Source organism: Gorilla gorilla, chromosome 4 (assembly GCF_029281585.2).
Source record: "Gorilla gorilla gorilla isolate KB3781 chromosome 4, NHGRI_mGorGor1-v2.1_pri, whole genome shotgun sequence".
Classification (NCBI taxonomy): domain Eukaryota; kingdom Metazoa; phylum Chordata; class Mammalia; order Primates; family Hominidae; genus Gorilla; species Gorilla gorilla.
Window position 1 is genome coordinate 116,082,255 of NC_073228.2, and position 20,018 is coordinate 116,102,272.

General features: G+C 38.3%; 1 protein-coding gene across 4 annotated transcripts in view; it reads right to left on the reverse strand.

The window, feature by feature from the left end:
• Positions 1 to 20,018, reverse strand: part of EPB41L4A (erythrocyte membrane protein band 4.1 like 4A) — a 274,611-nt gene that overhangs the window by 117,759 nt on the left and 136,834 nt on the right. For all 4 annotated transcript variants that reach the window (XM_055387555.2, XM_004042349.5, XM_055387552.1 and 1 more), the window contains 5 exons: positions 18,630 to 18,681; positions 13,693 to 13,771; positions 4,635 to 4,732; positions 3,298 to 3,418; positions 894 to 981 (listed from right to left, as the gene is read on the reverse strand). In XM_055387555.2, the coding sequence (XP_055243530.1) occupies positions 894 to 981; positions 3,298 to 3,418; positions 4,635 to 4,732; positions 13,693 to 13,771; positions 18,630 to 18,681 (438 nt within the window). The remainder of the gene's footprint in view (positions 1 to 893; positions 982 to 3,297; positions 3,419 to 4,634; positions 4,733 to 13,692; positions 13,772 to 18,629; positions 18,682 to 20,018) is intronic.

The following is a 20,018-nucleotide window of genomic DNA, read 5'->3' on the forward strand; positions in this document are numbered from 1 at the left end:
AAACCCGGATCCAGAACACTCAGTGCAGATTCAGTGTAATTGCTCACTGATGACTATTCAGCAAGTTTTCATAAACCACTGAAAAAAATCTGCAAAAATATTTCTATTAATGCAGTGATACCTACAGTAGGTGGTAACCCTCATATTGACAGAATCAACAGTAGTTGCACCTGGCCTATTGCCTAACGCATACTTTACCTGGCAAGTGATTGTATTTATGTTTTGCTGCCATAAAATCTATTTTTTGAAAAATCCTCCTGTTTTCGGTCTAATACAGTCAATTACACACCAATTTTTTTTTTTTTTTTTTTGAGATGGAGTCTTGCTCTGTTGCCAGGCTGGAGTGCAGTGGCACGATCTCGGCTCACTGCAACCTCTGCCTCCCAGGTAGTTCAAGCCATTCTCCTGTCTCAGCCTCGGCTGGGATTACAGGCGCCCGCCACCATGTCCAGCTAATTTTTGTATTTTTAGTAGAGTCAGGGTTTCGCCATGTTGGCCAGGCTGGTCTCAAACTCCTGACCTCAGGTGATCCACCCACCTCTGCCTCCCCAAGTGCTGGGATTACTTACAGGCATGAGCCACCGCGCCTGGCCTATACATCAATTTTATATTGTTTTGATGTTTAGTTAAGCCCTTTGTATCTGTTATCCAGATTGTGTTTTCAAGCCCACTTAATTGTTTTCTACACATGGAAATATAATCACAGATTTTTATGCAAAACTCATTAGGGTTTAATCCACACAAGAGCTGCTTTGTGTTAGAAAAACATAGATAAAAAAGTATCATCTGCTTGCTAAACAACAGGACTGCAGCTTTCCTTTGGGAGTCTCCGTGACTTTTTAAGAAAAATGTCATCAGCTTAAAATATTTTGTGTTAATTAAATGTTACTCACATAGACGGGATGGAGGTCAACGCCATACATCTCCAGGGATTTGGCAGTCCTCAAGTAATTCAGCTCAGCCTCAGAAGGAACCTGACCCCTATACCCAGCACAAAAACAAAGAGCCTTATTTTACAGCAGCTACTGCACTTACAGGGATGCAAACTATCTTCATTGTATTCATTGGGAAAACAAATAATACTTTTTACTAATGCAAACGTAAGTCCTTGTATTTCAAGAAGGCCTTTGCTTCTTGGTGACAAAATTTTATACTCTGAAGTGATACTTATATTAATTTCATTTACCAAATCCATTCTGGCTCATTATAGCCTATCCCCAATGTCCCAGCATATATTAAAAATTCTCAGTTTCAGAAACCCCTAAAGAGGTTATTGAGAATATAGGCACTCAAATTAAACACCATCCCCCTCACAAAGAGTAAAATGTCTCTGTGCACCAGCAGCTCTCCATCCAAAGCAAAGGGAACTAGAGCAATGGTCAGCAGGAGGAAGAGAATGGGGCCGCCACCACCCAACTGGGATCATATCGAGATCTCCTGACCACATGTGTAGTTTGAAAATACATTGATTAACGTACAGAGACTGTAAAAAATGCTTGTCATTTTCTTAATACACAGTACAGAATTCTTCCCAAAATCTTCATTGGTGGTAATATAAAGAAAACAGCATTCATTCCTGATGAGGGTGAGCATCAGCCAGAAATCTGCACAGAAGAGTTAAATATCCATGTGCAAGCGAGTGTGTGTGAGTGTGTGTGAGAGAGAGAGAGGGATTGAGATTTTAATAGATAACCAAAGGAGGTCAAATCTCAAAAATTAAGAAATCCTGCAGTGACATGTTTCATTTCAGCCACAATGCACTGGAAAACCACCAACGTATCATACTTTTGAAATCCATGAAGAATGTTCATCAAATTAGACACACCACAACTTGATCAAGCTTTATTCTTAAAAATAACAGTCACAATGTCAACACTATCATCTAAAACACATGAGAACCTTTACCCAAAGCTCCTTGATAATTTCAATATATAATTGTGCTTTGAAATCCCTAGTAGAATCAGTACTCTCAGAATGTGCCAAACACATTGCCCTTCCTAACGTTATAACAAGCACTCTCTGAGCATCTACTTCAGCAGAATCAGAAAATGAAGGACTCTACAATCAGGTTGGAGAGCCTTCTAGTGCATGCTAATACAACATAGAGGGCCTCTTTCTCTGATTGCAATTCAGCAGCTGACTTCTGCTTCTACACTCACTGAAACGGATCCTTTAGGCAAACATTTTTTTGTGACCAGATTGATTCTACACTTTCTTCTTTTTTTTTTTTTTTTTGAGATGGAGTTTCACTTTTGTTGCCCAGGCTAGAGTGCAACGGCGTGATCTCGGCTCACTGCAACCTCCACCTCCCGGGTTCAAGCGATTCTCCTGCCTCAGCCTCCCAAGTAACTGAGATTACAGGCCACCACGCCCAGCTAATTTTTGTATTTTTAGTAGAGATGGGATTTCACCATTTTGGCCAGGCTGTTCTCAAACTCCTGACCTCAGGTGATCTACCTGCCTCGGCCTCCCAAAGTGCTGGGATTGCAGGCGTGAGCCACCACGCCCAGCCATTTTTTTTTCCTTAACTATAATAGATCTGAAACCAAGCATATTCAAGAGGGAGTGTTACATAACAGGGAATAAAGCAATGTTAACCAGTGTAAAGAATTTAACCAAAATAACTATAATGAAATTAAAACTTCAGTGCTATAGGCCATGAATTGAAAATCCTACTAGGGGAGCGTATCTACTCTCAGAAATGCATGCGGTGTTAACACAATACCCTCAAAGGTTTCACACTGGCATCATCACTATTTCCAGACTCATTGCTATGGCCTGAATAGGACTTGGCTTATAACTGTGAAGAACTGGGATACTTCAGACAGAGGAAACACTGAAGAATAATATATTAATGCATTTATGGTTAAAAATTGTTGTGATTAAACATATTTATAGCTGAAAGATTAATTTCACAAGATACTGGTGACTGAAAAAAAAAAGACTGCAAAATCTAGTATTTACAGAATGATTCCACTATGTAATATCATAAATACATGAACCTATGTACGACAAATTTTCTCTGGGATATTGTACATACAAAAGAGAGGTCTGAAAGGCCATTGACCAAAAAACGGTAACTTTACATATTGAAATTACTTTCTCCTTTACACTTTTTAAATTACTGAAGTTTTCGATGAGCATTTTAGAGTTAAAAGCAGTTAAACTATACAAAGAGGAGTATTAGAATATTAAATGCACAGGTGAAGAATTTATCATTCTAGAAACTTTTCTTGTGAATATCAGAAGATGATGACTGATGGATGATGCAATAAGACATGGTGTAATGATTCTTACATTAGAGTTTTATGAATCCTTTCTATGGCTTCTTCAAGTTCTTCCTTCTGATCAGGAACAAACCGGTACTCAGATACATATCCTGCAGTATGTTTATATGGGTCATAATCTCCAAGCTCCGCTAAAAAAGAAAGATATCATAGTTTTTTCCATTTTAGGAAAATAGTCCTTAAAACATAGAAATAAAATATTCCTAACATGCTTAAACATTTTTTCAAATGTCTTATTAAAATTCACATATAAGACAACTAAATAATTTTACTAAAACAACTGATGAGCATATATGGATGGTAGCAACAAATTCTGGACTTGAAAACAGAAGTTCTTTATTTTTGCATTCCCAAAGACTATAATTATATCATCATTTTTACTTCAATTACTCTTAACAAAGTATGTGAAGTAAAATGTTGTAAACAGCATTTCAAGTACAAACATTAGAAATGCTGGAAGTGAAAAACAACCATGACCTCAATATATCCTCTCAGATAATGACACCAAGAAATAGTGCATGTGATTCAATACACCTTTGCCTGAAATAATGATCATGGAAATGCAATACAATGCTGCACATATCCCATTACAATTTACACAAAGAAGCAAAATGATACCAGAAAGCCCACTATATTACTCCTATACAAATGCTTCTTCCTATGTTAATCTACCTTGCAAGCCCCAAACCACTTCATCTATAGGACATTTTTCCTAGCATATTTCTTCTGGATTATTTTTAGTCTGCAAGTGCCACAAGGGCAAGGACCATGCTATCTTATTCTGCCCCCATCTAGCTTGATTCTTAGAAGGTGTCTAATCATCACTGGAAGTAGTCTCAGCCTCAGTCTCCAAAATGACAATGCATCCTGGAGCCACCCCACACAGCCGCCATATTAACACGAAGAGCTGAAGAGCACTGAGCTCAACACCCATGCCACACGCGGAACCTAGCAATAGCACCTGGCCATGCAGACTCTTCACAACAGCAATGCAGGAGCAATGGGATCTCTGACACATAGAAGCTTGGGAGAGGGTGTGGGGAGGAAAATCAATAAACTCAGATGAGATGTAGATAGAACAGATTGTTAGACCCTCCACTTAATCAAGAATCAATGCTATTCCAGTGACTAAACCTCCATACGACCTACCATAAGGGATTTGTACTTGGCTCCACTTTTACCTCTTCCGAAGGAACACTGAACAAAACTTGAATTCCAAATAAATTCAATTTCTTTTTTTTGCAAAATCTCATAGATAAGAAGAGTTTTAGTATGTAAACTCGCTTTTAAAAATGCAAATACTTTCTCCAGACATATCTGAGGCAAATATGCTTAAGTGGCACCTACACTGGATGGCATACGCTCCCAGCTGAGCAGCAATGTTGACGGGACAGGGCAGACGGCCCTGAAGGACATCTTGCTTCACCTGCAAGAAAAACTGATATCTAAAAGAGAAACAAAAAGAGAGATTAACGATCTCTTACACTACTCAAACCTGAGGTTTCAGACCTTGATAATCAAGGTTAACAACCAATCACCTTCAATTAAAATAAAGTCACCCCCCATTCTTGTGTGAGGGGGCTGTTGAGTGAACAGGAACTACTTAAACATACCTTACAGAGGCAATACACGGTTGTCGCTAAAAAGTGCGGCTTTCAAGTTCAACTGCTTGGCTTACTTCCCAGCCCCAGCATTCACTACCTCTGTAGCCTTAGGCTGCTGCTTAACCTCTACAACAGCCAGCCTCCCCACCTGCAAAACTGGAACAGTTGACAGCATCCACTTCACAGGGTGAATGCAAAGGATAACTCCAAGCTCTTTTAAGCTATCATTACTGCCACTGCCACCACAACATGCTCTTACTGGGAGGAAGAAATCACAAAGACCCAACCTATATTACATAACACTCTGCCTATTATCTGCTCATTCCATGTTGCCAAAAGAAAACCTGTTATAATAGTAATGTCATGCACTGTTCTAAACACTATACGGTAACTCATCCTAAGTAATTTATGTATAATAACTTAGGTTAAGACTTTAAAAATGAAGACAGTATATTATATTCTCCATTGTGCAGATGAGAAAACTGATAGACTCAGGGGTGAAATAACTTGTCCAGGACCTCACAACGAATTAAGCAGCACAGTCAGAGCTAGAACCCAAGCAATCTGACCCTGGAACTCTATCAATCAGGATGTTATGTAACTTTGATTAGTTTTATTTTTTTTCTTATTCAGCTATTCTGCTAGTGGACTGAGAGGGGCCAGAGGTTTATGAACCAACATAATTAACCATCCACATCATCCTCAGATGCTAGCACTTACACACATGCACACACACTCTCACACACTTCAGCCTGTCCTTTTGTGACTTCTGTTTTGTAAGGTGACTCGATGTCACTGGGAAGGGAAGAAAAAAAACAAAGGAAATGAACTATAATAATCAGCTATATTAAATATCTCCTCTCCAAATGCTCACAACCAAAGCCCTTAGTGAGGAAATGTTACATGTGTTAGATATCAGACACCACACTGATTATTTCAGGAAGATTGCCATCAACTTTTATTGCAACCATATGTTTCAGAGAAAATTTGCTCAATGTCCCATGTTTCCCCACCGCCCATTTCAGTAAATGGCACCCCCGCCTTCAGATGTCCACGTAAAATAAACCTGGGAACAATGTGTAATCATCCCTGGCACCCACATTCAATCACCAAATATGCTGTTTCTGAAATCTATACTTCTCTCCATCCCCTAGACCAGGTCACTCTCTCCTAAATTTCTAAAACCTCCTCCTAACTGTTCTGCCATCACTCATATTTACTTTCCTTCCAATCCTCCCAAGAGGTAAGCAGGATTCTTAAGATGTAAACAGGATCATGTCACTCTTTCAGTTAAAAAAACAACAACAACAACCCTCAAAAGACTTCCCTTTGCCTTTAGGATAAAGTTCAAGCTCCTTAAGATAGCTTGTAAAACTGACTTCTTACTTCTGCTTACTTCTTGGGTCACTTCCTGCCGCTGATCAGTGACCACCCTGTTCCATAATTTACTCACCTTTTTCCAACCCTATTTAACTATTTTCAATTCCCTGAATGTTCACCTGAGCATTAAATCCACTTGATAATGATCATCTGTGCTCCTCTTGGAAAAGAGAAAAGCAGAGTCAAGTAAAATTAGGAGAACTTAAAATACAAAACCTTATAAACAAGAGTGGGCATGGTGGCCTGTAATCCCAGCACTGTGGGAGGCTGAGGCAGTTGGATCACCTGAGATCAGGAGTTCAACACCAGCCAGGCCAACACGGTGAAACCCTTTCTCTATTAAAAATACAAAAGTTAGGAGTGGTGGCGTGTGCCCGTAGTCCCAGCTACTTGGGAAGTTGAGGCAGGAGAATCACTTGAACCCAGGAGGCAGAGGTTGCCATGAGTTGAGATTGTGCCACTGCACCCCAGCCTGGGTGACAGAGCAAGACCCTGTCTCAAAAAAACAAACAAAAAAAACCTTATAAACAAAAGAGACAACTGTGAGAATTATCACTGCTTGCTGCTGGAAACTTGCATTTTACTACCCTCCTCCTTCTCTATTGGCATCTTCAAATTTCTTTTCCTGAAGTGTATTTTTTTAAGAAATGGGTCAGAGATGCAAATTTCTCTTCCTCTATTAAGACACTGTGCACGGTGGTTCACACCTGTAACCCCAGTATTTTGGGAGGATGTGGAAAGAGGATTGCTTGAGGCCAAGAGTTTGAGACAAGCATGAACAACATAGTGATAACCCCATCTGTACAAAAAACAAATTAGCCAGCCAGGTACACACATGTAGTCACCGCTACTTGGGAGGCTGAGGCAGGAGGATCGTCTGAGCCCAGAAGGCTGAGGTTGCAGTGAACCATAACTGCACCACTGCACTCCAGCCTGGGCAACAGAATAAGACCTTCTCTCAAAAAAAAAAAAAAAAAAAGACTTTAACATCTGACTAGACAATCAAATCTTTTGCCAAATACAGAAATGACAGACATCTGCTTCAAAGACAAAAGGAAAGAGGAACAGAGGAACAGAGAGATTAAAAATATGTATTAGAAAACAAAGAGCTGAAATACAGACAAACAGACACAAAGAAACAGGAGCCACATCACATTAGTAACTGCATTCCCAGTATCTAGGGCTCAGCACATAGTAGCTGCTTAATAAATACTTCTTGATTTGCAAGTTGGATACATGGATAAACAGACAAAATTCTAAAAACTGGTAACATCATTTGCTGTCTCTGAGAAATTTATAAAGAAAAAAAAACATCTACTCAAACTTCCCTGGATAGCCTGCCTTTTAAAGATATCACAGATCTTTAACTCACTGCATTAAAAAAAATCAAAAACTGAAGGCAAACAATTTTTAATTTAAAACTTGATTTTTATTATAGCAAGCATCTTAGTAGAGTCATAAGGCAAATTTGTGATAAAGTAAAAATCATATTTTCATATGTTAAACATTTTATAGCATCTCAGGGCCTATTTTAAAGTAACTATATATTCCTTATTTTGTATATTTTATGGGGTTTATAGTAAATTTAGTATTTTATTCAAATTAGAACAAGTTAGAGTTGCTGAGTCTTTCCTTCTGTGTCATTCTGATTAAAGCTATGATTGAATGCTTGAGTCCTCATTTATCTCTGGTTTTAATTAGGATGAACCTATGTGCCAGTCTGCCTAGGAGAGTACTAATTTATGCCTATTATGAATATATAATTATTAATAACTCACTTCATCATTCTCTAAAGTGTCAGAGTTTGGACAATAAATTGTACTGTGACTCTAGTTACATTGTACCATACTGGGGAAAAATGCTAACTAAAAATACCTACTTAACAAGGAAGTTTCCAGAATACATTGTGGTACACAGCAGAGGCTTCATGAAGCAGTTTCTGGTTACCTCCTTATGTAAACTAACAAACCGATGTATATGCACTGCCCCTGAGATTTTGAGTTATAGGTGGGGCGGAGCATTCTGTCTTCCACTCTATCTGTACTTAACACACTGCCACCACCACCAGCACAACACGAGAGACGGGCCTGAAATATTGGCCTCACAGTTTTCTATTTAGCTAATGTATGTTGAAAAGAGCTAAATTGACACCAAGGATGTACAAGTTGTTGAGGACCATTAACAATTTAGCAATTAGAGGCAAGAAGAACAGACGAGGACTTTCTTAAAGAAGGGGCAGAGAGACAGAAGCTCAAAACAGAAGGCTCCTGTAAGATTCCTGGCCAAGAACAGTCATGAATGCTCACACCAAAGAATCCTGCAGTTCACCTTCTAATGACTTAAGACCCTGCTGAGAAAACTGAAGGATGTAGGGACAGGGAGGAGTTTGATTTTAGGTGCTAGCTGAATGTGAAACAGGAGAACCTAGAGGAGAGTACCAACCTACACAGAGGTAATAAGGAGTGTGATCGTTACCTTCATCCCACAAAGAGCAGGAACACAGCATTTTATCTAACCAGTCTTGATAAAACTTAAATGTGAGAGTCAAAGGGAAACATTGAAATCATAACATGATATTAAATAATGCAGAAAAATGGCACATATGACTTAGCAGAAAAACGGTAGAGAAAATCGTAACTCTTTAACCTCTAAAGTTTAAAACCAATGATGAAAATATGGAAACAAATAGCAGTAACATCACCTTACATTTATATAGTTCTTTAAAGCTCACAAAGTCCTTTCGCTTCCATAATGAAATGTAACCCTCAACTCTGAGGTAGATGAGGACCATTACCTTCAGTGAAAGGAGGAGACAGGGACTCAGGAAGTAAGCATAGGACTGAAGGTCACACAGGAAGTGAAGAAGCTAAATAAAACAAACCCATCTTCACCAAGGGAAGATTCTGGGTTGCAAAAAGAAGACATGAACATAATATCAATCCTCAGCAAAATGCTGTGAAATATTATTTTAAAAACTAAGAAAAAAATCAAACACCTGTTTTGAGACTCTAAAAAGTATTATGAATGAGTCATCTGGAACTAACATCATTTTCTACTTTTAGAAAGAGTTTTAAGATCCTTAAAAGTTCAGGGAAATTCCAATGGCATTTCAGATAGGGCTGTCAGCAAGACAACTGACAGATTCTCTCTTCGGGCAGACTGAAACCAGATCTTGCCCCGGTCACCACTGAAACTCCTTTTAATCAGCACACTGGAACATGGTACTCCAGATAGTTACTGAATGAAGTGTAAGTGCATTCTGTCTTGACATACAAATTCAAGAAATGCAGGCTAGAGGGGATAGTAAAATGATTCATAGTTAAATCAGCACCTACAATAAGAAGGATATGATTACTGGATTGACTTAAACATGCAAGAAGACCTATCTCAGGGCTCCAAGCTGGTCTTTTCCAAATGTTTTAATCAATAATTTGAAAATATAAAACAATAACCATTATTTCCATGTCAGCTACCTTTATCATTATTGAACACTTACATCTTTGCATTATGGTAAGTACTTTGCAAGTACACTCTTACATATTCCTCCAAGCATCTTTTTGAAGAAATACTGTAATCCCATTGCACGGATGAAAAAACTGAGACTTTACAAAAGGCTATGCAATCTTCTCAGGATTACAGAACTAGTGAATGACAAAGCAAGGATGCAGACCTCACTCAGCCTTTCTGATTCTCAAGCCTGTCTTTTAAACAAATGTATGTATTATACTTATCAAATCTGTGGAGGATACAGAGCTATGAAGGACACACAATACAGGGAAGGATGTCATGTTTTGAATCAGAACTGAAAATAAGTTTAACAGCTCTCCTGAGGACACGAATTATCTACAGTACTAATAAAGAATAGAGAGATCAGATTTATTCTGCATAGACCATCAGGGAATTATTATTTCTTATTGAATTTCTTAGTGCTTTTCAAAGCAGCTTTCCTACCTAAAAGTGCTTAATAGGAAGCTGGCTGATGTGTCAGAAATGTTCTACAAGGGTGGAGTTCAGAATATACCACCTGAAAGTCCCCCCAGTTTCATTTACTTCAGAAAACATCTTAGAACACAAGCGGTGACTCCAAGTTGATGATTCTATTAATGTACATTTTTCATAATCTGAAACTTTATTTTCCTATCACATTCATTCCAGGTATTTTTTCCTACATCAGTGTCCTTCTGAAATACTGCATATATTAATAGTATGACCATATATATGCACGAGAAGTTCCCTGTGGCATTATTTGTATTTTTTTTTTTTTTTTGAGATGGAGTCTAGCTCTGTCGCCCAGGCTGGAGTGCAGTGCCGCAATCTTGGCTCACTGCAACCTCCGCCTCCCGGGTTCAAGCGATTCTCCTGCCTCAGCCTCCCAAGCAGGAGTAACTGGGAGTACAGGTGCCCGCCGCCACGCGCAGCTGATTTTTGTATTTTTTTAGTAGAGACGGGGTTTCACTGTGTTGGTCAGGCTGGTTTCGAACCCCTGACCTTGTGATCTGCCCGCCTTGGCCTCCCAAAGTGCTGGGATTACAAGCGTGAGCCACTGCACCTGGCCCTAATTTTTTTAAAAAAGGAAACAACCTGGATGGCCAAAGCATATAGTTAATTATGGAATACAATGTAGGGGTAAAAAGACTGGGTTACAGCACTTTGGGAGGCCAAGGCGGGCAGATCACCTGAGGTCAGGAGTTCAAGACCAGCCTGCCCAACATGGCGAAACCCTGAATCTACTAAAAATACAAAATATTAGCTGGGCATGGTGGCGGGCGCCTGTAACCCAGCTACTCGGGAGGCTAAGGCAGGAGAATCGCTTGAACACAGGAGGCAAAGGTTGCAGTGAGCTGAGATTGCACCACTGCACTCCAGTCTGGGTGACAAGAGCAAAACTCCGTCTCAAAAAAAAAAAAAAAAAGATGGGGTTAGATGGCGAAAGAGGCCATACAATATGTATGAAATAGTAACATGTCAAAAAAAATACATAAAAGATTATGTATAAGCATGTTTATGATAGCATGATCATTCATACCAAAAAATTACAGACAACCTAACAGCCAACGCAGAGTAGGCTGGTACAATTTTCCAAAGAACTAAATTAAGATAAACACTCAACTTGAAAATGCTGGCAGAAGTATGCTCTTCCTTAAATAGCATATATCTGGAGATTTTGCTTTTTGGTTTCAGTTCTTGCTTTTGCCAAAATTATCTCATGTGACTCCTCTTTTTCAGGTACATTAATGGTAATATATTCATGCAAATCAATAATAAAATGAATAATGTGCATATATCAATGTATTAAACGCACATTTAACTTACCTAAATTCAACCATATGTTTTAGGCAACAAATCATGGACACTAATTGCAAGCCAGCTATGTCATTGTGTTCTTAACTACACAAGCTGGTCTAAAACTTTCAATACAACTGGTTGTACTGAAAATATTGTGGGTTGTAAATTATACAAAAATCCATGTATTCTGTTAATGAGCCATCAGTAGATTCTGTTGGGAAATTTCTGTTCATGTGTGTGGTGAACAGAGGTGAAGTAATGCATTATAAAACAATGATCTTTTTTATCCCTTCTTAAAATTAACTCAAGTATTTTTGGACCCTAACCCCTATTTAAGATGTAATTCCACTATACATCTAGAAAAAGGATAGAATGAAATAAGTATTAGCATTCATCAAACATAGTATGAGACACGGACAATCATAAGAGCTTTATATATATTATTCCATTTAATGCTTACAAAAACCTTGAAACAGGTACATCTCCAGTTTTACAACTGAGGACACTTAGGCACAGGCAGAGATTACTCACAACCTGAATATGAAGGACTTTCATTTTATTTTTTAAAAAATGCTGTCCCCTTGCAATTCCCTAACGAGTTACAGATATAAGTGTATTTTTTTATACCACTTGAATTCAGTTTCCCTCTGAAACTCTAATGAAAATACCATCCCTCCCCTCAACATATCCTCCCCATCCTAATGGCCCTTTACCCAGAAAGATGTGCTCTGCAAAAGCTTAAACTGGCACGTCTACTTTTCAAAGTGCTCATTAACAATGTGATAATGAACAATGTGAATGCAGACATCTGCTTGGTTCTAAAAATGAGGTCTACGCTGGCGCAGTGACTCATGCTGGTAATCCCAGCACTTTGAGAGGCCAAGGCAGGAGGATTGCTAGAAGCCAGCAGTTCAAGATCAGCCTGGCCAACATAACAAGACAAAAAAAAAAAAAAAGTATTAGCTAGGTGTAGTGGCACACACCTGTAGTCCCAGCTACTCCTGAGGCTGAGGCGGGAGGATTCTGTGAACCCAGGAGTTTGAGGTCACAGTGAGCTATGATTACACCACTACACTCTAGCCTGTGTGACAGAGCGAGACCCTGTGTCTTAAAAAATTAAACAAATACAGATTATGAAATATAATCTTTTCATCAATCAATCAATCATTAGAGTTCAAAAGATTATATCTTAAGTTGAGGGATAAAATAAAACAAAGTAAAAATGAGGCCTAAATATGGCACTTCAAAGTGGGATGAAAAAGGTCCAATTAGCCTACCCTCTTCTCATTCTTCTGTGTGCAGTCCAGAATAAAGAAAAAAGAAAGTCTGAGACAGATGAAAGCATGGAATAGAAACAAAACCACAGGCTACCAAAGACATGATTTTCAACTTTTTTAAAGGAGGTATTAGGCTTTATTTCAGCCCCTAATATGGGTTCACTGGGAAAACTGACCACCTACGGTTAAGTTAGGGAATATACTTTTGTTTTTCCTACCACATGCAGCTAGGTCACCAGCGGAATAAGTTAAAATATAACTGGTCTGTTCTTTATGAGCCCTTTCAGTTGTTGACATGTACTATTTTGACAACCTAATTAATACCAATAGGAAATTCTGTCTTACTAATATCAAATATTTGGTGACAAAGGTGAAGTAATGCATTAAAACATTGGTTTCCATCCTTAATACTAAAAGCAAAATTATCTTCTCATTTCCTATAGAGATAAATGAAACACCTGGGAAGCTATTAAAAAGAAATACCTGGCTGGGCAAATGTATATTTAGAAGTACAAACTGAACATCAAGATATCCTTCCTTTAGGCAGTTCAAATAACTTCTATATGAATACAAAGGCTGAATGCATGCTTAACAATAATGATACAGAAATATTTCATCACAGCAGATGCAAAATGTATCATCATGTCACCCAGGTTCACGCCATTTTCAAACACATCTATCATCAGACACTGATCAACTTCATGCAATGCTAGTTTAAATTTTACCCTCTAAGGAGATGCGTTACAAAATGCAGGTAAATACACATCCAAATGTTTAGCCCAATTTTAATTTGTTTTAAATAAAGCTTTTTGTATATGCAATGCATGTATCTGTTCAAAAACAAAGTCAATACTATACCTGGTTATTTCTTCTTTAAGTTTACATGGATCTTCAGCATAGAATTTAATACCAAAATACAAAGTATATGGAGGTCCAGCTAAAATAAGAAATAGAAATTAAATTTCACTAAAATCATAAATTAGTCAAAGTTACAGTATAATATTATACAGCTATTTACAATTACACTCCAAGATTGTCTAAAGAAACAAGAAAACATAAGATAAAAACAGCAAGGTTCAGAACTGTGACGACAGGACCTCGACACATACACACACATAGATAAAAGACATGGCCAAATAACACCAGAATGTTGCTGGTTCTTATGTCTGGTTGGTGAGGTTATGGACAATTTTTATTATATATGTTTTTCCCATTTTCTACAGTATATATGTAATTTTTCATAGTGAAGAAAGATAAAAAAATAAATGGTTTAAAAAACCACCCACCTATCATTTCATTAAAAAAAAATAGTTTTTAAACCTATCTGCAAAAAGCTGAAAACAACTTAAATGCTCAGCAGCATGTGGACTATTTAAGTCAGCCCCAGCCTCAGGACATATACCATGCAAATGTTTAAACAGACAGAAGGGCATCTGCATGTGCTCATGTGGAAAAGACCAACTATCTAAATTTCCGAGCACAGAAATATCATACCTTTTGTGAAAAAGTATCAGTTAATATATATTTGAGTTTTTTTTCCTGGAAGAGTACAAAAAAAATTACTAAATGGCAAACTCTGGGAAGAAGGGCTAGAAACATTCTATCCTTAAACGAATTCATTAGAATTTTCTTACGATAACTCTTACCTTTTTTTACAGGAAAAAGTCATCAGTGAGGCTACATAATAAAATTAGGGACAATATTTGTTTCATTCTTAAACATTTCTGAATCTAAAAATGTGTTCTCAAGTATTTAAGAAAACCTTTCTCATCTCATTAATTCACCAAAGAAGAACTATGCCTACAAACTTTTTTTTTTAAATCAGAAACAAAGCCTGGAATTGTATGTACATGGGCAAATAAAAAATAAACACTCATATTGTGCAAGAAGACACAAACCCCTTGGGTGCTGAACACATTATATTATGCTTTTACTAGAAATATTTTTATTTCTGAGGGTATCAATCTAATCTGTACTGTTTCCAAAAGTGTATATTTCCAAGCTGTGCAGTAACTAGATCTAATACACTTTGTTTTTAAAAGGATTTGTTTTGTTACCTGGTATACCAATTAGTGGTTACGGGTGTTAATTTTGTTTTCCAACAAAAGCTCTCCCACAAATTAAAAAGAAAAGATGTGAAGCATGCATCTCAGTAAAAGTCTTCGATACTATCTAAACTGATAAAGTAACCCCAGTCTCGCTATTCTTAACTGAATAAATAAAGTCACAAATTTAGAAACTGGGGAAAAGAAATTAAAAAGAACAAGAATAAAGGTAGCATGTATTTATAACATATGAACTATGTTACTATTTATTAATATTACATACACATACTTGTGTGCAGCACCCTGGAACCCTGTTCCTGGCATGTGGGAGACCATCAAGATGAGGATCCTGCCCCTCCCCTCATCTGTGCCTCCTGTGTAAAGACACTCCTTATGCTACAGCTTTTTTAAAAACTAAACTTTAAAAGAAATTGCTAGAATTTCTTATTATTGGAGTTGATTCCTTATGTTTAACTTTTATGTTTGTTTAACCACTGTGTTTGTATTTCTGACAAATACACCTCTATCCCTGAACATAGATGTCAGGGAGGCACAGACTATTAAATATTTAGAAGAGCCAGGAAGTCCACCCTCAGCTTATCCGTCTGTGTCAATCAAGCTCCATGTTCCTGAGCAGATGGGTCTGTCTGTGCCCGCAGGCAGCTGGGGTTGGTACCTAGGGGGCGGGGAGGAGCACAGATGCTGCTGAGATGGTGCACAAAAGGAAGAGGCCTTCTCCAGGCCTCAGAGCTGCTTCTATTCTTTGGAACATGACAGATTACACCCTATTCACCAAGCCCACGCATTTCAAATGTTCAGTATGAACAGTTAAGCAAAAATGTTAAAAGTACACAATTAAAAACATTAGGTTTTGGCTAATTTTCTCTAAGGTCTTCTGGCCCAAACTAGACCTTCATTTCCCATTCACATATAAAATGGCTGTGTTCTAAATATAAGGTATTATTACCATTTGGTTACATTTCATAATGTACGAAAATGTTTCATAAACATTTGATTCTCAACAACAAAAACTTGGGAACATACGCAAGGCACGTTAAACTCCAAGGAGTTAAACAACTTGCCTAAAATCACAGGGAAGAAAAAAAAGTTTGCTATTATCTAGGGCTCAGCGCTTTGGGGTGCACCATTCTATACAGCTTCTCAGGGAAATACAAAATAATAATAGCTTTAGAGTGAGATAATACTCTCATATGCATCACTGTTTCAGAAAGCAATCAAAGGCTATAGAAATGAACATTTTGGACAAGGATACGTCTAGCCAGATATTTTTTGGCTCCCTATTCTAAGACTGACTACAAAAAAGTAAGGTGCTGATAATTCAAATTACAAAATTATTGTCTTGAATCCACATCATTCCATGGACTCAAACGTTTAAGAAACTCTTATGTAAAGTGAAGTTAATATTGTTTCACTTTAGCAAAAAATACAGAAGCCAAAAACTGGGAATCCTCTATATTCTGTGTAGACTAATTTTGAGGTCTTTGATAAGGAGTTTCTCATTAACTCAAGGAGAAATAAATCAAGATTAACTATAAGCATTCTGGTAACTAGCAAATGTTCTGTCATTTTTATGGATTCTCTTTCTGACTAATCTATTAGAGATTTGATAGCCATTTTCCTTCAATATCAAATAATTTCATGAGATAAAATGTAAGGATTCTTCAGTCACTAACGTTTCGTCAATTATAATACCAGTTGTTTTATTCTTACTATACATCAATTTTTTTTTTTTTTTGAGACGGAGTCTCGCTCTGTCATCCAGGCTGGAGTGCAGTGGTGGGATCTCAGGTCACTGCAACCTCCGCCTCCTGAGTTTTAAGCCATCCTCTCTGCCTCAGCCTCCCGAATAGCTGGGATTACAGGCACTTGCCACCACATCTGGCTAATTTTTGTATTTTTAGCAGAGACGAGGCTTCACCATGTTGGCCAGGCTGGTCTTCAACTCCTGACCTCAGGTGATCCACCTGCCTCAGCCTCCCAAACTGCTGGGATTACAGGCATAAGATACCACGTGTCTTATGCAAATTTTTAATATTGCATTTTTAGAATGAAAAAGTGACTGCATTATAGACTGATACTTAAATAAAATATTTCATACCATGTAAATAAGTAGACACTTTAAATGTGCTTAGGAACACTTTAATAATGCACCTTAAAATAATTAACATTTTTTCATCACCTTGATAGAAATATCAACTTTTCCTATAAAAGAAACCTGTGAGTTTATTTTAAAATAATTGGCTGGGTGCAGTGGCTCACACCTGTAATCCCAGCACTTTTGGAAGGCTCAGGTGGGTGGATCACCTGAGGTCAGGAATTCGAGACCAGCCTGGCCAACATGGCAAAACCCCATCTCTACTAATAATACAAAAAAAAAAAAAAAATCAGCTGGGCATGGTGGTGAGCGCTTGTAATCCCAGCTACTTGTGAGGCTGAGGCAGAAGAATTGCTTGAACGCAGGAGGCATAGATTGCAGTGAGCCAAAAGCTCGCCACTGCACTCCAGCCTGGGTGCCAGAGCAAGATACCGTCTCAAAAAAAAAAAAATCATTCCTGAAATTTTTCTGGTTTTCCAACTGGTATTTTTTTAATTGGTTCAAATATGCTAGAGCTGTAACTTGTAAACTCCAGTGGTTTCCACTACAGAGGTGCAAAGGCAATGAGAAACAACAATGATGCTGACATTCATAGAAACAGGACTTTCGGTTGGCTTTGCAGTCCAGGTCTCCAGTTCCTTTTGGAAGCAGAGCTACATTCCTGCCCTTGGATCCACGGAGCATCGCACAACCAATACTATCACAGGAAACAAGCTGACATGCACAGAAAATACAGACTCAGAATGGGGATAATGAATGCCAGAAGAATCCACTCCGTTTTGATTAGCAATAATTCACACAGTTCAGCAAAATGCTTTAATGGGGAACAGAGTTTCAGTTTAGGGAGATTAAAATGTTTTGGAGATGGACAGTGATGATGGTTGCACAACAGCGTAAATGTACCTAATGCCACTGAATTGCACACAAAAATGGTTAAAAGGATCCATTTTATATGTTATGTACCTTTTATTTCAATTGAAACAGACAATTTTTTTAAAAAGAGTATTTTTTGCACACTTAAGGGGCCTCTGTTTGTGCTTATAAATAAAAACTTGGGTTCTGGAAATTAAGATTAAGGAATATATACTTAATTATATTGCATCTCCTTATAATATTTGTATTGATAAAACCAAAAAGCTAGCTCCCAAAAATGGTCTCTCTCTGAAGACCACTTTTCAGATCACAAAGGCACCTCTTACTTACTGGCTTAGGAAACTGAGTGGTCTGAATGGCAAAACCATGTCATAACCCAAGAAACTCAAGCTCTTTAAAAGCTTGGACATTATGACCCATCCCTGCAGCCCACCTACCACCCGTTAATGTCTATTTGCCTTTTTTGTTTTCAGGTCAAATTTTAAAGACAAGCATGCAGAAAAACCACAAACAAAATCAAGGGAAGGCCTGCCTCTAGGAAAAATTCCATACGAAGATCCACTCAGAAATTGATTAAATTTAATCTGACTTTGGAGAGGGCCTAGCAATGCACACAATACACACATTCCCATATTCTGGTACTCAAGTACTAGTATTCACTTCTTTCTCCAGTACTAAAGCCCACTTCTGCACCCAACTAATCATGGACTTTGTCATCGTTTTCATGCCACCCTTTAACAAAGTAAAAGCTAAATACCTACTGTTGATCAGTTCTTTGTGTTCAGCAAGGGTTTTTGCAGGATCCAGCCAATACTGTGTGAGGAAGAAAAGGACAATTAAAGAAATTAGTTGCTTTTCATTAGCTTTTACTTCAAGAATATTTGCAAAATGTTATTTAAACAACATTTTAAAACTTGGTAAGTTAAACACTTCTCTCATATACACACACAAACATACATAAGAGTTTTCTGCAGCAAGAAGAGTAAAAGAAAAAATAGGCCAGGCACGGTGGCTCACACCTGAAATCCCAGCACTTTGGGAGGCAGGGGAAGAAGGACTGCTTGAGGCCAGAAGTTTAAGACCACCCTGGCCAATATGGCATGACCCCATCTTTTAAAAATAACATTAAATTAAAAATAAAATACAAAGAGAAAGATGATGCTGATGTTGGAAGAGAGGCAAAGAAGAGCAGCAGTACTTGCTGGGTCCCTGGTTGAATTATCATACTGATTATAATGTGACATCCAAATGCTTACAAGTGACTTCTGACTATTTTTGGTGGGAAAATAATGGCCTCAAAAAAAATGTCCTCCAAGTCTCTTTCCAAAGTCTCCATCATCCCAAGCACTGCTCCCCTTAGAGCCATGTCTCCTCCTAATACGTCCTCACCATCTTTGCTTCCAGTCTCATCCCTACAGGTATTGCTGCTAGGTGTTAGGAAGAAAGCAATCAAATCCTCATTAAGGATCCAGGAGAGCAGTTCAGCACAGTGGCTGAGGGCCTGAATCCCAGGGCAGACCCATAGAGAGTCTGTTCTGACTCTCCCCATGTCATTGCCATGTAACTTAGGACAAGCAACTGGACACCACTGGACCTTCCTCATAAGGTTGCTGTGCAGATTAAATAAGTTAATCCAGGTAAAGTCTTTAGAATAGCCCCTAGCTCAGGCTACACATGCTAAGAATGATTAGGTCACCTCTAATAACTGCCTTTGGCCAGTCTAAGATACCTACTTATTAATTCAAATTAACAGTTTAATGAACAGAATTTCAAGTGGTGGCAGGAGAATTCGGGGTCCTGGGGAGAGGCCTTCCTTTAAATCTCACAATTATGAAGTAGAATTATCGAAGGAAAGAGATGAGGTAAGCCTCTAGCTTCGCCTCTCCATCTGTGGGAAGAGCAGGGCAGAAGCCAAGGAAGCACAGAGGGCACCGGAGTTCCCACAAAAGCAGAGTCAAAGGGATAAGGGCTGCCCTGGAGGGTCAGGGGAGGGCAGAGATGGAATCGCTCCCACACTCTCCTAGCCAGATGCTGGGGACCCCCAGGGCAAAGCCACTCAGTTTCCATTTCCTCGTGTTCCTTAATGAAGAAGGGGCAATTCCCACCACAGCGAGGTAGGAGCTGACCCACCTTGAGCCACGTTCCATCCA